This window comes from Anguilla rostrata, chromosome 14 (assembly GCF_018555375.3).
Source record: "Anguilla rostrata isolate EN2019 chromosome 14, ASM1855537v3, whole genome shotgun sequence".
In the NCBI taxonomy this organism is placed as follows: Eukaryota; Metazoa; Chordata; class Actinopteri; order Anguilliformes; family Anguillidae; genus Anguilla; species Anguilla rostrata.
In genome coordinates this window covers 28,944,277-28,971,420 of record NC_057946.1, presented here as the reverse complement: position 1 = coordinate 28,971,420, position 27,144 = coordinate 28,944,277, and the positions used below count along the sequence as shown (strand labels likewise).

General features: G+C 46.6%; 1 protein-coding gene across 1 annotated transcript; it reads right to left on the bottom strand.

The window, feature by feature from the left end:
- Positions 1-258: 258 nt before the first annotated feature.
- Positions 259-26,512, bottom strand: LOC135238972 (early estrogen-induced gene 1 protein-like). Its single transcript, XM_064307224.1, has 12 exons — positions 26,037-26,512; positions 25,343-25,770; positions 12,245-12,365; positions 11,648-11,677; positions 7,454-7,570; positions 6,992-7,038; positions 6,560-6,696; positions 6,306-6,410; positions 5,737-5,935; positions 5,343-5,467; positions 4,814-4,883; positions 259-3,992 (listed from the first exon to the last, which is right to left on the bottom strand). The coding sequence occupies exons 2-12, from the start codon at positions 25,486-25,488 to the stop codon at positions 3,947-3,949; spliced, it is 1,143 nt and encodes a 380-aa protein (XP_064163294.1). The 5' UTR covers positions 25,489-25,770; positions 26,037-26,512; the 3' UTR covers positions 259-3,946.
- Between the last annotated feature and the right edge of the window lie 632 nt (positions 26,513-27,144).

Sequence of the window (27,144 nt, the reverse complement as noted above, 5' to 3'; positions counted from 1 at the left end):
CTTCTTGTTAAATTTATTGTGTTGTGGTGAAGGGTGAAAATGTTTCAATGCATTTAAATTTGAAGCTGTAATAGGACAAAATGTGAAAAAGTTCAGGGGCAGTGCGTACTTTCTGAAGGCGCGCACACGCATACAACACGCACATGACACACACATGACACGCACACGCACACACACAATATCAATGTTGTAATGTTTCGTTATGGATCACAGCTGCACACACCACACCATTTAGTCCCACAGATCTTATCAACTCCATCACATTAAGAATGAGATTTATTTTGTTTTTTAAAAAAATCACAAGTTACAGTCAAGTATGCAAGGAAAAAAGAAGGCTGTACAACAAAGCAAACCCTCTTAAAAACCTAGAAATCAAGAAACAAATGCCACATGGCCTTTTAATGCAAAATTCAACATAACCATTCTTGCGTTTGCACTGTGAGTGAGGGAGAGACAGCGAGAGACAGGTGGTTTTTCACCTCCCTCAATATGAAACCAGCCCGCTGGTTTAGAAATGCACATACAAAAGACAATAATCATTACAATCATTAATGAAACAGGGACATATGTGTTAGGAAACTGCAGCATGGAGACAAAGGAGAAGCTCCACCCCTCAGCTTCAGAAAGGATTCAGTGGTTCAGAATTAAGAAAAGGAGTTTAAACACACATTTGGTGTGCTATTGAACCTCTACAAACAAAACGGCAATAACAGTGACACAGGCAAGGTTTAAAACTCTCTTTTCACATTAATCTTTAAAGAAAAGTGCACACAGGAAAAGAACATAAAAAGATCATACAAAAAAAACTGAAGTTAGAGACAATGGCTTTCATTTAAGATTTTAAAATTAGAAATACATATTAAAGCACAGCAAATTATTCTCTTCAGGATAGACACAAGCATGTGCACACACACACACCACACACAATCCATTTGGAGATAAAAGTGCAACGCCTCTCACAATGCAGATTCCATTGAATGAGAGTTCTGCAGAAGGAGCATCTTCATGCCATACTCCTCCATTCCACCAGGAGGAGCCAGTTATGGTAACTGTCCTCATATGCCCCAACACTAGACATGTAACACAAGAGTTCTGTATATTTACTACGAGGTCAGTTCCATTTCAGTTCAGGAAACAAACAGAAATTAGATTAATTCACTGCCAATTTTCATGAAGGGTAATTGACCCCCCCAACCCTTTACCTATTCTTTCAACCCAATTATCTTTGATCAGTGATGAGCAAGCACCAGTGCCAGCACTGGCCTTCTGGAAAACGTGGCTAAATAAGGTGCACATAAACAGAGCAGAAACGAATCATGAAGCAAACAAAAACTCCCATATTGCACAGAGGATTCCCTTTCTCCTCATTAAGAAAGAACAGGAGTAAAACTGAACACCCACAGACACAGAAAAACTCAAATGACAACACGTACACAGAATTGAAGTCGTTAGAGTCGTTTTTTTTCTTCCTGCCGACAAACAACTTCCAGATCTACTGGAAGGCGAGAGGAATTTTCCGTGGAGACAAGAGCCTGCACTGTGCTGACAGAGATCGCATTCATTCGGGCGCGGGGAGCGGAACACTGGCCTGCTGCGTTCCGCGAGGCTGGCAGGGGCCGGGAGGGCGGTCTGAGCAGCAGAAAGCCTCCATTGTAAGCACCATTGTTCTCCAGGACGGGCCAGGTGCTCTGAGTCACAGAGACGGGCAATGAGCTAAACATCAGCTCCCTCTGACTTCACAGTGCCCACAATGCACCGCTCTCTGAACCACTGCCTCTGATTTCACCCTACCCACAACGCATCGCTCACTTTTCTCGTGACAACAGCTCGTCACCCCTGCAGGGTCCTGCAGTTAAGATGCAGATGGGCACAGACCCAACCTCTAAACAAGGAGTCACAAGACTGGACCAATAACCTGCGCAGTTTGCGTCAAATGATCCAATCAGATGAGGCCAATGGCTGATGTGCTGTGCATTTGTGGTAGAGCCAGAGGTGCGGAGTCTCAATCATGTGGGACACTAAACAGGCCACCAGTAGTTTCTTAAAGATATTTTTCAGGGGGAAACAGGTTTCCAGCGTTCTGTCTGCAAACCATCCTCCCAACCTCCATTTTTGCATTTGATTTGACCAGACATCTGATTTGACAGATGCTCTCTGGCTTATGCCCAGTTACTGTCATTTCGCTTCTCTCTGTAAGGAATTCTGGAAAGGCTCAGTCTCAAAGTGCATAAATTTCAACCCTTCCACCTCCCCGCAAAAAAAGAAAAGAATAATCAATGGAAACATCCAGATGCTCTCTGCTATGTCAGTTTCTGTCTTTTCCAGGCTGGGTTGATCTTATGGCTGTTCTCATAACCAACCGTAGCTCCTAGCAAAACTGCTTATCCAGTTGGAGACTGTTCAGCGTTCCACACTTCGCAGATGGCAGGTGGGTACAACCACTGACAGGAATCTACCCCCAAAACTGACACAGGAGAGGCATCACGGGGCAAAACACATTACAGACTGTATCAGGTATCACTCTTGGGGTCAAACAGACAAAAACCAATAATCCAACAGATTTAAAAAAAACAAAAAAAACAAAGTTGTGCTTTGCTTTCTCTTGTAGCCACTAGCCAAATGAGGGTGTGAGAGCAGCACCCCAATATAGCAGGGACACCCCAAAACGGAAAGTAAACGGGGCTCAGCCCCTCTGTGGTGAGAATGGTAATACAATTGTCCTCCAATAGTCAAATTTGGCCTGCCATAAATGACTAGGGACTATACTATATTATTGAACTTATTATCAATGTGATGAAATGTGACCCCCCCCAAAATGAATGCAAGAGCAGGTGCCCCCCAGTTGTGTGGGAGTTCCAGTGGGGTTCCCCAAAAACCTGCTTTGAGGTAAAAACCACCCATAAACAGAGCAGCTGTAGACTAATCAGAACCATCAAAAAAAACATGTTAAAGTGCCACATAAGACAGACAAATGGTCAATTACACCATCCAAACCCCCCCACCCCCTCCCCCCCAAGCCCCACCATTTCCCCATTTTCCCCAAGTCTGCGATTTGGTTGCACCAGTTATGCAAAAGCTCATTTACGTACCTGGCGATGAGCCAGGGTTCGTTTTTTGTGTACACACTAAACCATTTTACTATTCAGTATCAACCGCTGTATGCAAGAAAACCAGGAAAATGTCTCTTCCATCTCTCCTCAATCAGAGGAAGAGGGACAGAAAGAAAGAGAGAGAGAGAGAGAGACAGACCACACCTAACCGGGTGTTCAAACCCACTTTAATAGACCCTTAGTGTCTCCACGTAATGGTCTTCAAAAATTATTGCCCATATTTTATCCCCCGTGTAGATTTGTGTATAAGTCAATAAGCTTGCACCTTCTTCCATCAGTTTGTCTCTCTCTCCCTCTCATATACATACACAGAAACAAAAATGTAATATACACTCAGCAAATCACAGGTTTAAACTACCAAATAGCAACAGTAATGTTAAACAGGTTAAGTTGAAGAGCTAAACTAAGCTGTGGTTGTTCACCTAATGCAACTGATCCCATTACCCTAAATTACACTTCCCAAAAAAAACTTCATTTCCCAGACTCCTTGGCACCAAAATGTACTGAAGCTTTCCATGAGACATCTCTATTTTTCAGTGTTCCACACTACATTGACCAGAATGCCTTTCTTCTCTTTTAGGTGCCAAGCAGTTTGGGATTTCCAAGTTTCCAGGTCCAGTGTGTTTAAACAAGAACAAGAATGTAAAAGTGACATACTCATACCCAATCACCACAAACAGGGTTATAGCAGATTTCCCCGCTTCCTGTATTTTTCGTTTTGCTGTGTTTTTGTCCGCACACACGCACAAATGCACGCACGCGCACACACAGGTGTTGCTGTTCCTTCCACAAGGCTGGACAAGATGGAGGGTGGTGAGTCTCCAGGACTGCATGGTCTAATGGCTCTCAATCACAACAGGCTCATACACTCCTGCTGATACCCTGGAGATGGAGGGAAAGATAGAAGGAGGGTAGGAAGGGAAGAGGAGAGAGAGAGAGAGAGAGAGAGAGAGAAAAGACAAAGCGATCACAACACTGGAAGAAGAGCCAGACAGTCTGTAAGAGGGACTACAGAGAGTCAGAACCTCCAGCGTTAAAGCTAAAGACCGCACCCATTGGTAGGGACAGGCTGATATCTTATAACAGAGAATCTGTGGAAGCCCCATGCTTTCTCCTCGAGTCAATGACACATCCTCATCCGCAAACCCCACCTTCAGCCAGCTGTCACTGACTCACTGGCACACACAGTAAATAAACATCCCACACTCACAGACACGGGAGTGGGGAGCCCCTCCCATTGTTAGCTGCTCTTGTTCTGACTGACGTGAGCTCAGAGGGCTAGTGAGAAGTAGCTACTCCTCTGTGACAGCAGTACTCCTCTGTCATCCCATACATTATGTGCAGTTCAGCTGGTGAGTGGGAAGAAGAGCTGGGATTCAGTGCCTCCACTGGCCCACAGACAGGAATGTGAGTCCAGTTTTAATCACGCTGCCAGTATACACTTAAGTTATAAATATCATTCAGTCACTCGGCGCGGGTGACGCACAGTCACAGACCCATCCAGACACACAGCCGCACTTATCACGCAGCGACTTCTATTTTAGCGTCTAAGCTGGGATCGGAACTCATGGTTATGAGTCCAGCACCGTAAAGAGTACAGACAGGGAAACACAGTGTCTTTCTCACACACACGCTCACACACGTGTGCGTGTGCATGTGCACGCTCACACACACACACACACACACACACAGTCCCGGCTCACCTGTTCCCCAGGTGGACCCCGCTGAGCGCTGTGGTCCCATCCCGGCTGACAAACAGTCTCAGGTTACTGTCTGTGGGAGGGATGGGCAAACATGTGACCTCTCAACACACCTGTGCACCTCCTTACCATACTTCAGTCATCCTTATCACCAAATCTACCATCACCTCAGTTACCGTCACCATAACTTTATTAAACTTATTAAAAGCCAAACTTGGGACAGGAGTTGGAAACTAGCAATAGCTATAATCTCTGAATGCGGTACATCAGTTACATCAACTTGTTTGTAACGAGTTGAAGTGGTACTATGTTAACTTGCATTGTCCCTACCAAATAAACTATATGAAATGAACTTTAAATATCCTCATCAACTTTACAAAACCAGATACATCAAATGAGAACTGGCTGCTGGAATCATCATCAAAACTATGATCATCATCATTGACCACAACTGCTGCTGCCCTTGTGCCTTATTGTCGACCCTGACCCTACATCTGCCCACATTGTGATCTGCCTTGCAGATGAGCCTGACCTTCATTGTTGAAGTCGTGAGAGAAGTTCTGGCTCTGGACGATCTTCTCGACGATGTCATCGGCATCGATGCGCGTGTCATCCACCCAGGTGGGTTGCCTCTCTTCCGCCACGTCCTTCTTCCTCCTGCGGCCATCGGACACACATATACACTCACACACACAGGTTCCAACACAGGAGTCAAACCTGGGAGTTAAATGTGCTAGCCTTATGCAAGGACAACAGTAAAATGCCAGAGGTAGGTGGGGCCATCATGGGCTATCACAGGTTTTAACCAATCACAGGTTTGATAAGAGAGAAGGACACCCTGTCATGAGCTTGTTCCTGAGAGAGACAGAGGAAAGGCAAACGGAGGCGGGGTCAAAGATCAGGTGATGTGGGTGGGGTGTCCTTGCCTGGAAGGGCGGTTGGAGAGCAGGATGGGGAGCGGGGGGCGGGGTGGTCTCTCCGGGCGAGGGGGCTCCCTTTCGGGCTCTTGGGGGGCCTCCGCGGCTGTGCTGGGGGCCCCAGAAGCGCTGCTGCTGCTGGTGGAGGCGGTGCGGCGGTGAGTGAGGTCCGTCAGGCTGGAGGAGGCCGAGTGCTCCGTGCTGCAGCCTGGAGGCGGGGGCCGAGGAGGGGGAGGAGCAGGAGCACGAGGGGGGACATAATTAAACAGGGAACAGGCAGTTGTGATGTCACCTTTTCGATGAGCTCCACCAATCACAGACAACCAATGGATTGGCATAAGCCAATAGAAGAATGCTGACAGAGGGCACTGTGAAATTGGTACAGAGACAGGGGGCACTGTGGGTGATATAGGGGAGAGACAGGGGGCACTGTGGGTGATTTAGGGGAGAGACAGGGGGCGCTGTGGGTGATTTAGGGGAGAGACAGGGGGCGCTGTGGGTAATTTAGGGGAGAGAGACAGGGGGCGCTGTGGGTGATTTAGGGCAGACACAGGGGGTGCTGTTTTGAGGGTTCTGACCTGATGTCTTGCTGTGCTGGCTGGTGTAGCTGGAGTTGCGGGAGTGGCCGGTGTGAAAAACCTCATCTGGGCTGGAAGGGTTCTGATCCAGCTCCTTTAGCAGACCTGCAACCATGCAGAACCAGCAGAACATCATGTGTGCACACACAAGGTGTGAGAGAGCATTACTGTGCTTGAGTGTGAGTGTGCCCCCACGTGCACGCTCATACAGGCGTGTGCATCTCAGTGCTTGTGTACTTGTGTGAGTCTCTCACCAGAGCTGAGCACGGGGCTCTTCATTTTGAGTGCCCGTCCCACGGTGGGTGTGGTCGTGGTGCCTTCCCCCTTACAGTCCAGCTGCAGGGAGTGGTCCTGTCCCGGGACCGAGATGGACTTGGCTGTGCTTGGGGGCCTAAGGGACAGGAAGTGACATCAAAAAGGCCCTGACAAATTGCACACGATAGCAAAACACCACACTGATCAAAAGCCTTGGTGAGGGGATTTCCCCATATTTTTTCTTGGACATATTCCCTCCACCCAGACCCAGACCAGGACTTCTGCTTCTACAGATGAATATCTGTACAAATACAGTGCATTCCTTTCTTCATTTAGCATCGACATCTCACAGAAGAAGGCCAGAAAACCAGCCAGAAGAGAGAAGAGAAATCTCACACAGGAGAGAGGAAAGGGACACAGGGCACACTCACGTTTTAAAGCAGGGGTCTCCAGAGAGCAGAGTCATCCCGATCGTGACCTAAAAAAACACACACCAGCTCACTAGAGTCTCGCCCTTCCCCTAGGGACAGCCGCACGGTGTGCAGGGCCTCAGGTTACCCAGCGTTAAGCCTCCACTGCAGACGCGAGACTACTCAACGCTGGGTCCTCGGCTCGACGTCTGCGGGACAAACACTCTTTCTCTCGGCTCGGCACACCCCACACCCTCCTGTGATTCCCCAATACAAATGTCAGCCATTTCCCCTCCTCAAACACGGGCGATTCCGTCCAGTTTTGGGGAATATTTGTTCAGCAAGCTTTAATACCAAAGAGCTAGAAGCCTGCAAGGGGCGGCTGCCCAGTACTTAACTGGCCAGTGGAAACGGCCGATGATAATTTGGCCCCGTGTACACACAGGGGACTCAAACCCACACGCCGCCGGCGACCCTGCTCACCTTCAGTATGGAGTTGTCCTGCCGGGTGTTCTTGGTGTCGTACCCCTCCAGCAGACAGCAGCGCGCCGTGGAGCCAGAGCCGGCGAACTCCGCCAGGTTCAGATCGGCAAAGCCCAGCTGCCCGGGGGGGGGGGTGGAGAGGGCGAGAGGGAGGGGGTGGAGAGAGAGAAATTATGAGGAATGGGTGTGAGAAGAGAGGAAGGAAGAGAGGAGAGAATGAGAGAGTGGGAGTGGGAAGGAGGTTGATACATTTCTGAAGTGTGTCGTTATGTATGCAGGGCTGTGTGGAGTTTGGGAGGTTTTCCCCATCCAGGAAGCCATCACTCGCTCAGACCACACACCCCCTTCTCTCTCTCTAAGACCCACCATCCATCTCTGTCTTTATTTCTGTCATATCTCTCCATCTCCCTCCCTCCCTCTGTCCCAGTTGAAAACACTGAGCTGCATGTCTGTCAGGAGTAGGCGTTGTAATGATGTAATGCTGTTACGGGGTTGGCCATGAGGCCGCCTGGGGCTGCAGCGGTGTTTCTCACTCACACTCACACTCACACTCACACTCACCACCCACTCACACTCACACTCACACTCACACTCACACTCACACTCACACTCACACTCATCACTCTCACTCTCACTCTCACTCTCACCTCACCTCACTCTCACTCTCACTCTCACTCTCACATACACACCTTCTATTATTCAACCACACACACACACACACACACACACACCTTCTATTATTCATGCCCTCCTCCCCTCCCCCACACACTCACACACACACACACCTGTATTATCACATTCCTCACTGTACCTGTAGTACTATGACACACTGGAACTTCTCTCTCACTCTTCCCCCAACTTAAAAATTTTACCCAGAAGCCTACAAATTATTTCTCTGAGGGCCCAGGGACAGCAGTGGTTAATAAACCGGCCCAAAAACAGGTTCAACTTCTGGGAGGGGCATGCTCGTACCCTCGAGCATGGTGCTGAAACCCAATTTACTCAATAAATTGAAAAACAAGACCAGGTCAAAACCTAGTACATGGCTAGACCTAACACACATGATCCGGCCGACCAATGGTGTAACTTCATCACTCAGTCAGTCAGTCAGTCAGTCACAGACATTTGCGTTTGTAGGGCTGGCCCCGCTGTTGCGGTCCAGCCAAAAAAAAACAACAGCAAAGGTGCTCCTGCCCGAAGCACTGCTGTGACCGACAGTGACTTTCAGCTACAGGCCCACTCTGCAATTCCATAGTAATGTCACCAAACTGCACAAAGAGTTCCACTGTTCCCCTGGCAACCTCGAAACTCTAGAATGTCCCACACGGTCATGTGACTCCTGTCCCTGACTTAGAACACTGGGAGCAAGGTTGCGTAATGAGACAAATGTTTGTTCACTTGCTCGAGCTCATGCACGCATACGCACACCAAACCTGTCAGCACCAGTCACACTGAGAAAGATAACAGCCACGAGCCACAGTGAAGGTGCTCCATTGCTTACCAGAAGTCACTCTAGATGTATTTATTTTAGATTCAATGCACCTGTCAACCAACTTGTTTTGAAGTATACTCTCCATGGGTGTCAGGGCCAGTGGAGTCCATGTTTTAAAAATAGCTTGGATGTCTATGTTTAGACTTTTTCTCCGACTGCCTCCCCATGTGTAGCTTTACCTCTGTAGTGCTCATACTTCTGCTTTCCATCACTATTTAAAAACACAATTGATCACAGCCTGTAGGCCAGTGCTATTAAAAAACATGACTTACTTTGAGGATGACTCATTCTGCTGTATACCAGTGCTACTGATGGTGTCACATGACCACAGTTGTGTGAGCTGTGATCATGTGACACCTTGAAGAACTGAGTAGACCCTGCTGTGACAACTTCCAACAGTTTCAGACCACCAACCACAGTCTGGCCAATGTGGCCAGACAAAAAATTAGCAACCACAGCCTGGCCAATCAGCAGGCAGACATACTCCAGCAACCACAGCCTGGCCAATCAGCAGGCAGACATACTCCAGCAACCACAGCCTGGCCAATCAGCAGGCAGACATACTCCAGCAACCACAGCCTGGCCAATCAGCAGGCAGACATACTCCAGCAACAACAGCCAGGCCCATCACATCTTCCCGGAGCTTCTCTGGGTATCACAGGATGGGAAGGAACCCCCTTCTGCCCCCGTTTCCCCCTGCCTGAGGTACTTGGGCCGCCCGGTGCCGCTGGGACACATGATCATCACAACAGCTCACAACGTTCTGCCGACTCAGCAGAACACTTTATCCCGGACACAGAGAGGAGCTCCCTCAAACAGAAAACATCCTTTCACCTCCCGGCAGTGACCAGGGTTGCAGCACTTCCTGTGAGATTAGGAAACGAGTCAACATTTTATTATTATTATTCTTATCGCTATCATAATTATTACAAAAGTAAGAATTATCCCATAACCATTATTGTTTCATTCAATGAGTCATACTGTTCTATCCCATCAGAATTTGCGTACAGGACGCCCAGGGCAAGGCAGACTACAGTCCAGCCATAACATCTCAGATACAGAACAGTACTTATATAAATTTATGGTGAAATCTCGGGCGAATTTAACGCTCCTGTCCAGGTCGAGATAAGATTGAGCTTACTAAACAATTAAGAACATAAATTGGCACAAAATACTGAAATGGTTCGACCGTTGTTGTGCACCAGATTTAAAGCAACCATCACCGCTTTCACGTTCGTTCATTTATCCTGTTCACCTCTTTTATTTCCACAAGACCAGTCTACACATTCTGCTTCTATATTCAACAAATGGCAGCTCTACACGACCCTCAGCATGGTCTGGGCTCAGTTTCATTGAAGATAATGAACACTTTTCAATTCACAATCTGAATTTGAATTAATTCCCAGAATTGACTCCAAACGTGGAGTCCAGTTCAGCATGAATTTGAGAATTTCTAAAGTCACAGTCAATATCAAAGCTCCTCCACCAGGTGGCGCAGCGCACAGTGAATTCCGGATTGGAACGGCTCCATCTCTCCCTCTCCGCAGCCAAAAAGGGATTCACACCCCAGCACCACAGGGGCCCTGAGTGCCTCCAGCTGAACTAAAGTCATCACATCGCCAAAAAAAAAAACTATAAGGAAAAAAACAAAGAACAGACCAAAAGAACAAACACACAGCAAAGGACAGACGTCACCAGACGTATCCCGGGAGATCTAGAGCATCTGCCAGGGGCAGATCAACTCCACTCCCGATTAAAGACCTGCTGGGATCTTTCGCTCGTCTGACCTGCTCTAGCACACTCGCTGCCGTGTTTTGTTTGACCATTTGACTATTTGTTAAGTATTATCAGTAAATAGCGTATTGCTGCATTGCTGCAACATGTCGTGTTGTGCGGAACAGTCGGTTAGGGCCGCAGTTCAAAGTCCGAAGCAGAACTTCCCCTGAAACCCAGGTAAACTCGGCGCTGAGAGACGAGTAACTGTCACTGGAGATGACAAAAAAACCCACTCCCCCGATTCCTCTCCACCCCCCACCCTTCCCTGATGAGGTCCCTGGCAGCTCAGTGGGACAGGTCACACAAGACCTGACAGGGAAGAGAAACTGAACTTTCACCTCCACCCTCCTACACTGGTGCAACTGGGGGGGGGGGGGTATGGGGTTCAAAGGGCACCTTTGATCCACAACCAATCAGCATGGACTTTAGAATGACCCATTACCTGCTTGCATGTGTGACTCGGCACATTTACACACTGTGGTGTTCCTAACACACACATACAAACACACACACACACACACACACACACACACAGACAGTGTCTGTACCGTAGTAATAATTACATGACTTATTGCTAGCTCACCTGTTTCAGTTTCCCTGATCATTGCATTTTATGTTTTTGTCTATCGCAATTTTCTCCTTCAAGTTTTCAATCTCATTTTATTTCTTCTACGAAACTTTCCTGGTTTTATCATTGTTTTATCTTTTTATTCTGTTAGACTGTAATGCATGAAAGGTGCTATACAAATAGTTTATTAATATTATTGTTATTGTCAATATTATTGTTATTTATCACCGTCAAAAGAGGTTCAGGATGTTACTGTGTTTTTAGTGAGAGTGTACATATGTGTGTGTGTGTGTGTGTGAGAGAGAGAGAGAGAGAGAGAGAGGGGGGAGTGGGAAAAGGTCTGAGGTCAAACTCTTACCTTTGAGAAAGTCTTTCCTCCTTTGAGTTCCTGCAGTAGCAAACAGGAAAAGACAAGATGAGCCCTGGAGCACACACACACTGCCACCGGTGCGTGCGTTCAAACTCCCCCCTTTACATAACATACACATGCAGTATATCACATTTCACCTTTGTTTACCATTAAGTAAAGTGACAGCTGTTCTACAGCAATGCCCTGGGGACCAGAGAACGGCATGCGAGGGAGCGGGCAGCCAATCAGCTGCAGGGGAGGGGAGCTCACGGACAAATTTGGATTTAGCTTAAACTCTTCTTCTTAGCTGATAGAGCCATGGGATGTTTAATGAGCATGGCGTAACACAGTTTAACTACATCTTAATTAGCACTCATTCCATAGACAGGTGTGTAAGGTATAGCACCCCCTACTGGGGGGGGGGGTTTCTCCTAGGTCAACTCACATAACTACATCCAGTTCTACATACGCCCTGTCTTTTGGAAGGAGAGTTTGGTGTGTGTCTGTGTATGCCAGTGTGTGAGAGACATTTTTTCCTGGTAATGATGGTGGTGGTGGTGTGTGTGGGAAGAGGGGGGTGTTGGAAGTGTTTTTGGGGTACCCCACCTTGCGGACAGAGACTCGACAGACACAGGGATCCAACACCCCGGTCGCTGAGCTGGCACTCATCTTGCACACAAAGGAGAACCTCTTCTTCCAGCGAACGCAGTTCTCCTGCACCTCCTCCCTACAGAGGAAGACAGTGGGGAGGGGGGAGAGAGGGGGGGACACTGGTCAGGGCAGGGTCTCTCAACATGTTCATCAACAGGGCTTTTGCTAAAATACACTTTTTATTGAAAAAAACTAATTAAAGATCAAAAAGTGGATCCCAATTCACTAGCGCCTGCGCATGGTCGCCAGTGCTGTTGGGAAATGCCAGGGCATAACACACAGGACACTGTAAGATGACAGGTCTTCATAGAATGTGCTAGAACGTCTCTGGCACCCGGGCTGAGATGAGCATGCGGGAAAGTGGGACGCACGGCGGGCCTGCGCTCTCATCTCTGTCGTCACGGAGACCACGCAGCACAGAAAAGAGGGCTCATCATCGACAAATGACGCTTTGCTGACCTGAATATCTTTAGGTTGCGTGTAGTGTCAGCTCTCCCTGCCAGAGCCCCAATCTCACCCACCCACTCTCCTCCTGCCTCTCCTTTCTCCCTCAACTGTTCTTCACTTACTCCCGCCCTCCTCTTTTCCTCCTGACCATTCCTCCCTCTACTGTATCTCCCTCGACTCTTTTATAGCAGGTGGAGACACGGCTGTGTTACCGTGGTGACTGTTGAGTTCTAAAGACGATTTTGGGCCTCTTCTGCTCTAAGAGATCCAGATCGGCAGTTCCGGAGTGCTTCTTACAGGAACGCTGCTCCCTTTTCCCCGATATTCCCCAGCGGAATTCCCACTCTCTGCTAATGGCCCAGTCAAACTCCTCCTTTTCCGAGGAATTCTGGAAGCTCTCCAAACAGCTGCAGCTATCAGCGATTTCCACCACATGAGAAGCCAAAAAAATTCAGGACCGTAAACCTTTCTTAAGCGATAAACACGCACGCACAGACGGTAGTGCGCACACTCACACTGGCACACGCACAGTGACACAGCAGGAGGAAGAAATCCAGGACAAAGCACTGTAGCTCCCTCAGGGGTGCAGCACCATCTCCCCGCACAGGATTCAAACCTGCAACTCTCTGTTAGTGGGCTCAGGGGAGGGCAAAACCATCTCTTACTCAGGTCAGCTTACCCAGCCCTGATCTAAAGCCTGTTCCACTACACACAAGAACTACCATCCCAGAACCTGTAGCAGGATTACCCCCAGCCAGCTGACACTCACACACTTACAGGCACTGCTGCCCTCCAGGACTGGAGTTAAACCTGCAGGTTCTGCAGACCTCCAGGATTGGAGTTAAACCTGCAGACGCTGCGGCCCTCCAGGACTGGAGTTAAACCTGCAGACACTGTGGCCCTCCAGGACTGGAGTTAAACCTGCAGACACTGCGGCCCTCCAGGACTGGAGTTAAACCTGCAGCCACTGCGACCCTCCAGGACTGGAGTTAAACCTGCAGACACTGCGACCCTCCAGGACTGGAGTTAAACCTGCAGACACTGTGGCCCTCCAGGACTGGAGTTAAACCTGCAGACACTGTGGCCCTCCAGGACTGGAGTAAAACCTGCAGGTTCTGCAGACCTCCAGGATTGGAGTTAAACCTGCAGACACTGTGGCCCCCCAGGACTGGAGTTAAACCTGCAGCCACTGCAGCCCACCAGGACTGGAGTTAAACCTGCAGACACTGCGGCCCGCCAGGACAGCTGTGCACTCTTTCCGTATTACTGAAGTATCTATTACCAGAGTGAGAGATATTATGGCAGTGATCCAGACTTGCAGGGGTGTCTGTCAGACGACATTGAGCGGTTTATGTTGATGTTTCCATAGAATCCAGTCATCCAGTAAACACTGCGGCTATTACCAACAGTGTATTTCACAAACAGGGCGTTCTAGAGATTTATGAGCCAAATATCCTGCCAGCACCATCGCTCATATGCTGCACACAGGAAGCGAGACACTGTCACCACAACACATCCTTCCCCTTCCTGTTACTGTAGAAACACTGCCCTCCCTCAACCTGCAAAGGCCCTCCCTGAAGAGCAGCAGGGTGGCACAATGCATTGTGGGTAAGAAAGTAAAACCAGAAGGATGCTGGGTCAGTTCCTGTGGGAGGGAGGAAAAGGGGGTGGGGGGAGTGGGGGGGTGGATCTGCATTCGAATCACTGATCATACGGCCAATACTGTGCACAATGAAGGGAATATAATGTGTAATCTTCAACCCTTCAAGACACAAGATCACACAATTGTAATTAGAATGTTCTGAACTGAACATTCTAATATTGATGTAACTTCAATGGAGTTCTAGAACATCGACGTAGAATTTTGAAAAACATTCCAAAAAATCTACTCTTCAAAGGATTAAATCTGTCACCTAACAGACTTCTTCGGAAGGAGCATGACTCATACACATTCAAACACACAGCATTTGCCTGTTTAAATAGGTCAATCATTAATGTTGTATGCTTATCTTCATTTGACTGCCTTTTCCACAACAACCCCCCGCCCCAGCCCTCCTCCCCCACCGAGCCCGGTCTCCACGGTGATGTAACACAAGTCTTCTGAAGTTCGGCCCGGGCTCGCTGTCACACCTGTCCGCACTCATCACAGCGCTACGGCTTCACTGGTGCCCACAGTAACAGGCTTTCACTGGCACCTGCCACTCCACAGGAAATGACCAGCGGCAGCTTCCTGTGCTGAGGTCTGGAGCTCCTGGTGCTGACTCTAGGGCCAGGGTTTACATTTGCAAGGGGGGGGGGGGTGTTCCTCCACTCTGCCACAGAAGTTCAGTTCTGATCCAGCCATCTTTTCAGCTGTCTTTCCCCAGCCACCACCCCTTCCTCATCACATTCTTACCCTACCTCTGGACAAGTAAGTTACAAATTGGTGATAAGGTCTTTTCGTGTGGCAATAAAGCACATTTTCATTAGGAATTTGAATGAGTGAGAGGAACAGATGGGAATTAAGGCGAGCACAGCTCCTGACACGGGCAAACACAGAAAAGTGTTCACAGACACCAGTGTCCAACCCAAAGTGTTCACAGACACACAGAGTCCAACCCAAAGTGCTGGTGGCCCTTTTGGGTGTGATTGGTTACTTTAGTCCAGTCTGTCTGACAAAGTCATTTCAAATTTGAAATGAAGTCATTTGTGCAATGTGCTTTAGTCCTGATCGTTCCTATAAAACTGTTTAACAGGGGTGCCTGAATGATTTTAATTTATGGTACAAACTAGAACACATCAAGACATATGTTCATATGCACAAATATGCACATGCATATACACAAAATTATACACATTATACACAAAACTCAGTGTTACCTTACGTAAGCGTACATCAAGCATGTGTTTCTGGATAGAGAAACAGATGAACACACACACACACACACAGAGGAAATGGCCTTAATGGATACCACACGGCCACACAGACTGTCTGATCCTTACAATAACACACAAGGGGACATACGCCATCTATCACTGCTACCCTCACTGACACAAGACAGACAGCCATGACAGATGTGACATCAGAAAAGGAAAATATAGGGACCACCTACAATCCGGCAGCACTGATTTTAAATCAGCGAAACAAAGGCACAAACGGCACGCAAACTCCTCAAGCAAGATGAAGGATGGGGGGGGGGGGCGCGGGGGTTTACCGGAGGGAGCTCCATCTCCCTGGTCCTGCACACAGACTCATCCGCAGAGCCAGACCTCAGTCAGACAGGACAGTCACCCCCTACTTCCTCTTCCTGCCTTATACTCAGACTGCAGTATCAGTCTCTCGGTCTACAGTGTCAGACTATGGTCTGAGGTCTCTTCTCAATTGCTGCTCTACTTCCTCTCCCCTCAACCCTCTCTCTCTGCATGCATGGACGGGTAGGGGTTAGGGCGCTAGACTCTGGTCATCAGGGTCACGGGTCCAAATGTTAGGTCAGCTTTGGGCAGGTCCAAGAACTCCAATGTCAAAAATCCAGCTATAACCAAGTAGAAAACATATACAATATAGCACTGCAGCTGCAATCATGGAGAAATAATAGATTGCAGAATGCGCGCAATCTAACAATGTATTCCACCGCAGGTTGTCAAGGATACGCTCAGCAAAAGGCAAAAGGATGTTAAGCAAGAGTGGTAGCGGTAGCGTTAAGTAACCGCTTCTGTTAACACTGCTCTAGCTGCACAATCCACTCCAGAGGCATTACTGTCCAGAGCCTAAAAAAAGGAGACTCCATCTATAATGCAGTCTTCTGCCGCCTGTTTCATAAGAAGAGAAAGGGTGGGGGGGGACTGCCTTACGATGCTGGTTTCACCGGGAGAGCGCTCTGTGACTCTGATGGGGAGGGGGCGGGGGGGGCGGGGGTTCTCTCTGGTACGACAGCAGTTAATCATTGCATATTACATTACATATTACAAACACATTACACAGTACAAAACACTTCAGAGGACTGTTCAGTAGAAAGCCGGCTCTGTGGGAATTTGACCAGAATGCCCAGGCCAAACACCCCTGCTCTTTTGAAAAATGCCACGGTAGCTTTAGTTATCAAAGCGAGTGTAACCCTTCATCCAAAGGACAGCACCTTCTACAGCACAGTGCCCCAAGACTGCTGGGGCTCAGGATTTCTATTTGATCCAAAAGAAGTGTGCCCCCTACTGGCCCACCAACACCTCTTCCAACAACAACAACATAGTTTTCACAGGAGGTCTCCCATCAAAGTAGTTAAAATGGCCACCAGTGCTAAGCTTCAACAGACGCAAGAAGGCTACAGGATGGTAGAACAAACAAAAGATCTTTTAAAAAATTCGAAATATGACAACACAATGCTGTGGTTTCTAAATGAAAGCCTCCTGGGTGAATTCCTCCCAGAGAAACGGCGAGAACGAGGCCCTAAAATCTGAGAGAAACTAACCAACATGGAGGAATCCACACAATCCAGAGACGCCCAGTAACGTGAGATCACCTCAGAGACCGGATCAGACCGGTTCGCACCGGACAGCAGGGGCGTGTTCCCCAGGGCATGTGAAGGTAGACTCCCACAACCCACGCTCACTGCTCATGGCTACACACATGCACTGTCCCAGCATGCACTGCAAAGGCCAGGAGGGCAGGATATGGGCACCAGTCTGCCCTGCCCAGCCCCACCCTAGCCCCACCCTCTTCGACTCTGCCACACCTTTACCTGCCCTAAAACAGCCCATTTACACCTGGCCCTCTTCCTCTCTTCCATGTCCTGGTATGCCCCACACTGATCTCTCCGGCATAGCAGCTGCACTCACTGTTCCAGACACCCCAATAACAGTTCTGACCACATCCCTAACTTTAGGGGAAATCCCCCAAGGACCCCAGAATTAAAAGGAAAACTACTGATATGGGTTTGGAATGTATACTTGAGAGCTTTTTTTAAAAAAAAGAACAGACTTTTACCTGTATATGGGTCACTAATGCGCTACAAGACACCTGATCATATTTGTGTGTGTGCATGTGTGTATGTGTGTGTGTGTGTGTGTCCATCTTCTCTTTCATATTTTACTGACTCCAAAACTGTAGACCTCATACCCTTGTGATGGGACATGCACTTTTAAAAAATGAATCGTCTGGGCTCATGTCTAGAAGAACATGAAGAGCTGTTCCATGTGATTGGGGGTTTGGGGAGGCAGTGCTTTTTTTGGACAGGGGGCGGGGGGAGGTAACCCCATTAGCTGCTTTAACATATGGAACCCAAAATATTGCCTTAATCACTTTCCCAGCAACACTAATGGCTTTTCTTGCCCATGCAAGCAACTACTACTATTTATTTGACTGGGTTGACAGCAGTAACACATTAGGGTGTCATAACTGCAGTCTGAACAAGAGGCTCTCAAATACTAATGATGGTATGAACCATATACAGTCCTTCAGGTGCACAATCACTTTTAAGAACCTTTGACTTTCATAATTATATGATAGACGTGCGATGGGACATCATGTACTGGAAAGTTAGCTTGTAAAGATATCATTTTTTGGAGTACAGTATGTGTGCCACTCACTTTCTTATTTTCTGCAGTATCAAGTAACCTATAGCCAGATAGATGTCTTAGCAAAACACGTTTTGCATGCTTGCTCCATGACTCCTTGAAAAGCAACGACGAAACAATTCTATTAATTCTATTACCAAGTCTTGAGCTGGCCAACTGCCAGATCCACTTCTCCAGAATTCCGACTCTGGCTTTAATTCATATATGTGAGCATAACTGTACAGTTCTGTAACAGGTCAGGGTGAGGCTGCGTGTGTAAAGCGTTAATGATTGCAGCTTCAACCCAGGAGATTTCAACCAACGCCTCAGTTTATTGGCCTATAAACTCAGAGAGAGAGAGAGAGAGAGACAGAGAGAGAGACGGAGAGAGTGCTACTATGGTATCAGTTTGCAGAGAGTAAAATACAAATCTCTCCAAAAGTCAAATCCATCCCACACACTGTACCCTCTATACACTTACCAGCATAAATCACCATACATGTACACACACACACACACACCCACCCACACACACACAAAAAAAAAACACACACACACACCTCAGACTGCTACCACATTATTTGGCCAAATTTCTGAACACACTTCCTGCCAGTAAATCATCTTGTATTTGAATCTGAATTTAATTATGAATTTGAAAATGATTTTAGAAGCAGACAGAGCTAGCCCCTCTTTTGTCACAGGGTCATAGGCCTGATAAGAGCCCCACCTCCAACTCTGCACACAAAAACAAACAAAAAACAAAAAAAAAGAACACATTCTGGCTGACTCTGACCAGATGGCTGACAATGGCTGCACCTCCCACCCCCCATAAAACCCCATCATAGTTAATGAGAAATTTAACTGCCCAGATTTAATGGCGCTTAAAATGGACATTTACAGACATGAGCGCTCACACACGCACTAAATCGTACACATGAACCCACTGACAGGATTATGCTAAGAAACATCCACAGCTACAACATTGCCCCTGGTCACATGTGCTCCTTCACAAATTTTCAGAGGGTGCATCGGGAACCTGAAGATCTGGGAGACAGACCTTTCAGCAGGAAGAACACAGTGCCAAGTATTTGATGTGGGGGTGCGGGGGCTGAGCGGAATTTTCAGATGTGGGGGGAAGTCCCCACAACAGGGGAGCGCCGGAATCACCCAAGACCCCAGTGAGAACTAAACTGTTATGTTAAACCCTGTCATGGCGCCCTCGCGGACCACAGCAACACAGCCATACGACACTGTGACATACGAGTGATTTACAACGAGGCGGAAATCCCCACCTCGGCTGCGAGAGGACTTCGATCTCATTAACGTCTGAAACGCAGGATACCGCCAATCAGAGTAACGGGAGAAACTGGGCCAGTGAGCGAAAAGACATATCTACCCCCCAGGACACACAGGCCAGATCAGGGGGGGGGGGGGAGAGGAGAAGGAGAGGGAGAGAGCGAGGAGAGAGGAGTGAGAGTGAGAGAGCGAGGGAGAGAGTGAGAGCGAGAGAGCTGATCTGAGAGGGGGCAGAGGAATGAAAGGAGGGAGAGAAAGTGAGAGAGAAAGAGTGAGAAAAGAAAGAGAAAGAAAAAAAGGGAAAGAAAGAGAAAGTGAGAGATGGAGAAAAATAGAGAGGGGGAAGGGCCTTGAATGCTGTGAAGTCATCTTCAAAAAATGCAAATGTGGCCTTCATGCTTCACTATTCCCTTTGCTTCAGGGCAGTCTCTGTCCTGTTATAGCAGAAACATCCTCCCTCTCTCCTGATGTGAATGTGTGTTTGTGAGTGTGTGTGCACGTGTGTGCGTGGGCCTCTGTGCATGCCTGCAGGTGTGTGCTTGTGTGTGTGTGACCATGCAAAGATATGAATGTGTGTATGTGCGTTTCTGCACACGTGTTCCAGTGAAGATGTTCAATTTCGTGGTGGGGTTTGGGTAGAGAGCCTGATGAGGTAAAAGGCCATGAACATGCCAGTCAGAGCTGTCTATCCCCCCCTGACCTCACCCCCCATTACTGCCCCCCGCCCGCCACCCCCCACCCACAGTGTAGCCACACACAGTAGCTGTCACGAGCCTAACCACACAAAAAAACTGGGCGGCACACAGCAAAATTACAGGCTCAATCAGTCTTTCCGTCCAATTGCTATTTAGAGAAAACTGCAAGTTTATACGCATATCTTTATAGCCATACATGCAGATGTATTTATGGTTTGCTTTTCTCCCACCCTCTCTCTACTGCCTTCTCTCTCTCTCGGTTTTCCCTCTCTTTCTACAGAAATTCCAGGAATGTGGAATGTCTGCACTGGACACGTGCAGAGCATTCCCACAGCCGACCGCCCAAGGAAAACACCTCACACTGTGCGTGTGTGTGTGTGTGTGTGTGTGTGAGTGAGTGAGTGAGTGAGTGTTCGTGCATGCGTATGTGTGTGTGTGTGTGTGCGTGTGTGAGTGTTCGTGCGTGCGTATGTGTGTGTGTTTGAGAGTGTGTGCGTGTGCGTTCATTTCTGTCTACCAATTGTGTGTGTGTGATACGTGTGTCTCTACACAGTCACCCTGTGATTGACAGCTAAGTTGAGAGCTCCGGTTTCCCAGCAGACAAAGCACAGGGCATGCTCGAAATGTCAGGGTTTCTGTCCCGCAGAGATGAGTGAATAATGAATTGCCATAAGCACCACTCTGCACTGCCAGCAGGGGGCACCAGTCTAGGGCATCACAGCTGGATGGGAATGGGGTCAGCAACCTGTCAATCAGCTATAAGTGAACTGCACTACAACAACATAGGAGACCCGGGGTACATCAATCATCCCAATACAGACCCCAAACAGGCACAAGTCTGTAGGTTTGTACATAATAGAAGTGGAAGGTCCAGGGGTTAGAAAGTCCTGCCATGTGTTTATTCCACTCAGGAACTGATTTCACTACTTAGTTCAATTGTGCTAATTAGCAAATCCAGGTGATTGGAACAAAATCCTGGGGAGGACTTTTCCTTTCTAAGCCTGGATTTCGCACCCCCTGGTAACTCATTATACAACTTCATAGTGAAAAACACAGGAAGTGACATAACTTTAATCAAATGAATACGACAAAGCTCTTTTGAAGGCGCATATTTCTTACACAACCCGCTTTTAACACCAAAGGATATGTTACAGACCTCCTGTGGCAGGCAGAACTGAAGGTACAGTTGAGACCTGAAATGATAAATCTTCCACCAATCCCTCCTTAAAGTGGCGTGTGAAAAATATTTGCTTCTTGCCAGAACAATTCTAACAGTCGTTATCACCAAACAATAACCTCTCACACCTCCTCAGATTATGAACAGGATACAGTGCAGGATAAGAGGGAGCGCCAATGATCACAGAAATTATTAAACAATTACAGCAGCGCATTCAGTGAGAGGACACACCCTACACACTCCCTATACACAAATATATGCGAACAGACACATAAAATCTAAATTTGCCAGACATGCAGACGCACACACTCAAATGGACAGGACAGGACAGGACAGGACAGGACGGACAGACGGAGCAGCAGGACAGCAGTGTGTAGATGAATTCACTCCATGGCTAATTCACTGCAGTAAGACGCTCCAGTGGGGTCGCCTCATTACTGAATAACACCCCTAACGCTGACGGCAAACAGCTTCCTAACGTTGGCGAAATGACGCAAGGACCGTTCCCGTCTCCATAACACACGCACAATAAACCCTGATCAGCACCTCCAGGATGGGCGCAGCAGTCACATAATGCAAACATACACCCACACAGGCAGATACAGTTTACACACACGCACACGCACACAAACCACATACAAATTATTAACACTATACAAGCAGAGACATGCACGGATGATGAGACATGCACATGAAATTCGGGTCCTGTCTCTGGATGGGCTTCAGTTCATGATTAACAGAAAAGCACTGAAGTAAAATTCAGAAAGTTACGTGTACGCATGAGTCCAAAGATCACACAGGAAAAACACATTTCCCTCCATTATGTCTTTCTTGTTTTTCTTCCACTCTGCTGGAAAGAGTGAATCGATCAGCTGACTGTTCTTCAGCTCAGAGAGAGTGGGAAAAAATGGAAAACTGACAGGATGCCAGTGAGTTACTCATCACGTGCCCCATCCAGCCACCAGCTGCAGGACAGATGTGACAGGCGCTTAGTGATGACATCATCACCCACTTTGCATATTGCGAAGGGATGACCCAATGTAACATGTACAGTGGATCATCCTGTGGGTAACCGGGCATCTTGGGGAACCCATCTTGAGGTCTCCAGGAAGCTCCACTTTTGACCATCCACACAGACACCGTGCATGGAGATCTCTCAGATAAATTGTTTCTAAAGAAAGCACACCTGCATTCCCAATGTCAACGAGACAATCCTTGCTGATTGAAAGACTGACATAATCTATCAAAAGCCTTCAACAGGTCAATACAAAAATACATTAAAATTCTTGTCCAAGGCATTTGCAGGGGAGTGATTGGTGAGGTTGCGCAGGTGCCCCATTAACCCTGAACTCAGGAACGCATCTCCCTGTTCAAATGATCAGTATGCTTCACTCCTCTTTGTTTGCTCCTAGAAAAACTACTCCGTATAGTTACGTCACATGAATTTATTAGTGTATCTACAGTGGCTACTGCTTCACGCAGCAGCGTGCGGTATGTAAACTCACACAACGGTCCAGAAATGCAAGTCACCGTGGATGCCGGCATCGGTTAAGTAAATGAATAGAGTACACGCAGTAATACGATTCCCATGGCTCCCAGCCAGCCTCACCCTGGAATGCCACCACACCTGCTCCCTCTTCTGCGCACTAGCCAACAGGTCCATCGCGGACAGACACGCCCGCCCAGAAGCCCGAAACCACGCCCCCCCTGGCCACTTTGCCACACGCATCAGCACTGCCATTTATTCACACAGCTTGACATTTGGCTTTAAATAAAACAACCCCCCGACAGCTTGGGAACGTCGTCGCACGCCCAGTCAAACTTAATAATTAATTCACTTGCAATCCCGGGCCTTAAGGACTTTGCACGGACAGCAGTTGAAGATGATGTTTTTATTCAAGAGCAGTAACTTTAGCAAGGGGAAACTCCCGATTACGCAGCCTGAAGTGGACCTAAGGATGCATCAATAAAAATACAGACATTAAAAAAAACTTCACATTCTTAGGAAAGGCTGGAAAGTACAAATAAAATGATTTGTTTGAGCTTGGGTAGTTCCAAGTACGGCACTTGCCAAAAAAGACCCTGTGGGTGTCTCCACAGGCTACGAGCGAGAAACAGAACGCCAATTATAACGCAGGGTGCACGCAGTAGGAGCCTCTCAGGTTCCCCTTTACAACTTCTTCCTTCGAGAAGCACGGGCGATATACACAAAGGCTGACCGGGCAAGTCACAGGAAGGGACACAACCAGAGCAAAACAGACCGAATACCCAGGCTAACATACACATTTATGGCACATTGAACACTGCTTGCATTTATTCATTATTTGATGGCCAAGCTGAAATGTCTGCCATTTTTTACTTATTGTTTTTTCTTTTTTTACTGGTAAAATTCAGTTTTATTGGTAACAAAGATATACCTATTATTAATAGCCATTAATGGCCAAGAACTCTGAAGACTCCCTCCTGTTTATCTGAGCTATCCGCTTGGGAACTGAGCACCATGGGGACTCTCTACTGTTATTTTTTTACCCGACATTTACCAGTTTGAGAAATCTCATAAATTTCTGACTTTCTCAAATTGATGAAACTTGGCAACGATTCATGAGTCATGGGATAAGTACTATGCTAGGAATAAGTCTGAATATTTGAACAGTCGCAGACATGCCAACTATTACATTAGCTTTTCAGTATTGTCCAACCTGTTGTTGCAGCTACATGTATAACATGTATTCTTGTCTTTACTGCTTATCCTCCAAATATTAAATCTAATAATAATGTGGTAATGGCTGCAAGTATGAGTAAACACATGCCAAACACACAATTTACACATAAGATACATTGTAAAAAAAGAAAAAAAAACCCTTCCCTCTCAAGACTTTTAAACCCATAAGGTATACAAAGGCAAACCGCGCGCACACAGTGTACTACTTAGTATGGCCTCCACATCATTCACATATGCATAAAACTCTTCAACCTGAAAATTTGCTGCCATAGAACAGCATTGGATTTATATGCTCACAGGCTTTTGTTCGACCATGACCCCATCTTACTCTGTGTACATAAAAAAGCAGCATCAGTCTGGACACACACCAGCATTGTTTGACCAAGAATTTACGGAACGCATACAGCTGCAAACTCAAACTTACAATTGAGGGGCCATTTGTTTGTTTTTTTTTTTTTTTTTTTAAGTTCTGGCAAACCACACTAAGCAATAAGTTTAGCCTATACAAGTCTAATACAGTTAAATCACACAAGCAGTGAGGGGAAAATTAGCTTGTTCCATAACCTAAACAGACCAAATGTATAAATACTAAATTCTGCATACGTCTGCGAGTTATCGCTGCTACAGTAGAGCTTACTCAGAATACAAAATACAAAATTGAACAGAGTTCTCGCGTGAGCAGACTTACTCGCTTTTCCCAACACCACCTGTCTATGAAGTACCAGAGACTTTCCAGAGCACCTGCGAATAAACACGGTTCGGGCGAATGGCGATTGCTCAAGATACAGATAGACAAATTGCAGGTGTACACCTTGATTGGTTTGCAAACTGACGACACGTAAATAATCCCTGAATCCGCATTAAAAAAATGGAACTCCTTGTTATCTTATACGAAGTATTTTTATGAGAGTATAACTGGCATTAGATTAAAATACGTTTTGTTGTACATAAAAAAAAAAAAAGATGTATGTAGGCGTGTGCTTATAAGTGCGCGCCCCATGATGATTAGGTTTCGTAAAACCACATCAATGGATGAAAAGTGGGTACCATCAAAGGGCGCGTATTCATAAGCGCGCACACACACGTCCATAAAATCCACAATGTACATGCAAAAACATAGCCTACAAATAAATCAGTCTCACGCTGTCACGAAGTAAATTGACAGCTACGGCAGTGTTGTGAAGACTTACCTTGAAGATGAAGCGACGAAATCTCCCCCGTCCAGCAATCGGATTTTGCAGAAAAGCACCCCATTTACAAACGGCACAGCCGTCAGTTCCTCCAGCGTAAAACTGGTTTGAAATTTAAACTTTTTCTTTCTCATTAAAAATGCCATGGCTAAAAAAATCGTTCGTGGATCCTTTGCGTTGAGATGATGTGTCAACGAGAGCCTACGGCCTTTTTAAGTACTCACGAAAGAAAAATGATAGGCTACCTTTTAGAACAAACAAAATCGGTAAAATATTATTTTGAAAAAATATATAATATGTAATAATAACATTTAAAAAAGTTAATTACGATGTTAAATTCCGATGCGATTTTAATCAGGAGCTTGGCAATTCTTTTTAATTATGTTCTGGTTCAGCATCTCGGAACTGCCTTACCGATCTTTGACGACCTGCAAACAAAACAAAGTAGTATTCAGAATTAGGAAGACAACGAGACAGGCCCATATACATATAATGATCAGAAAACTGAGATTCAATAAAACAATAATAGATTATAATACTTAAATATTCGTTAGTCGTCGCTGACATTCAGCCTACTTTTAAGAATTCAACTTTCCTGAGATTAAACTATTTTCCCTTGGCAATTCAAAACTTAGCGAGCAATTAGAATTATCATAACTAAGAAAGTTATGACTACTAGACTGCTGGACCTTACCGAGTAAATGTCCTTTTAAAGGTGTTAAGCGCGTTGCCAATTTACAAATCCGGGATCCCCACTGACACTCGCCAAAAAAACAGAACTTTGATACTTCTTGCTGAGCCACGGACTTCAACCATGGTCTTCACATTTTGTAGTTATCGCACAGCTTGCCGATCATTGAACTCGCTGGGTTGGTATTGCGTGGACCTCGTGAGCTACCCACAAACTGGGCTGCAATTCTTCGGCGAAATAGATAAAATGAATGCACCGCACACGTAGGCAAAAACAAAATCTTCATGCAGCTAAACGAACTAATTCTCGCCAGAAAAACGTGGCACTTGCTGACAATCTTAAAAAGAGATTAAACAGGTGAGAGAACAAAAACAGCCAGGTAGCTGACCAAAACTCCGGTGCGCAGTTCCTCAAGCCGACCGAGATAGATCTCGACCAGCTGACTAGCGACGCTGCGCTTCAGAACTTGATGATAGACTAGTCGAAGCCCTCCTCCAAAGCACCAGGCACCGCCTTCATTGAAGAATGTTTATTGCGTGGACTCCGCTTGAGCACAGCGGGGCCAAAGCAAAAAATTGTTGGATTCAATCCAAGTTCGGAGTAGTTTCAGAACATAAAATGTAATATTTTGCTCTGTGTGATGTGCCATGCATTTGTTCAACTCTTGGATTAAAAATTCGATTAATACTGAATTCCAATTATCAAACGCATGAGAGAATTTTACTGCACCAGTCAAATTCATATATGACGTCAAATGCCAAGGAACATAACCATGTGGTTGGCTGGCGAATGTATAATGTCCCCCATAATGTTTAGGACAAATTCATATATATATATATATTTAGATTTAGCGCTGTACTCCATAATTTTAGATTTTTAATAAAACAATTCACATGTAGTTACATTGCATATTTTCAGCTTTTAATAAAGGGTATTTTTTAATACATTTTGGTTTCACCATGTGAAAATTACAAAACATTTTATACATAGTCACCATTTCAGGTCACCATAATCTTTGGGACATATTGATGTTCTGTGAATGAAAGTAGTTGTGTTTACTACTTTGTTACATATCCTTTGCATACAATGACTGCTTGAAGTCTGTGACCCC

Excerpts from the sequence above, each read along its gene's own strand:
- LOC135238972 (XM_064307224.1), bottom strand. The coding sequence starts at position 25,488 with ATGGCATTTTTAATGAGAAAGAAAAAGTTTAAATTTCAAACCAGTTTT. Across the intron at positions 12,366-25,342 it reads TTCGTCGCTTCATCTTCAAG|GGAGGAGGTGCAGGAGAACT; the intron begins GTAAGTCTTCAC and ends CTTCCTCTGTAG. Across the intron at positions 6,411-6,559 it reads GAGCCCCGTGCTCAGCTCTG|GTCTGCTAAAGGAGCTGGAT; the intron begins GTGAGAGACTCA and ends GCATGGTTGCAG.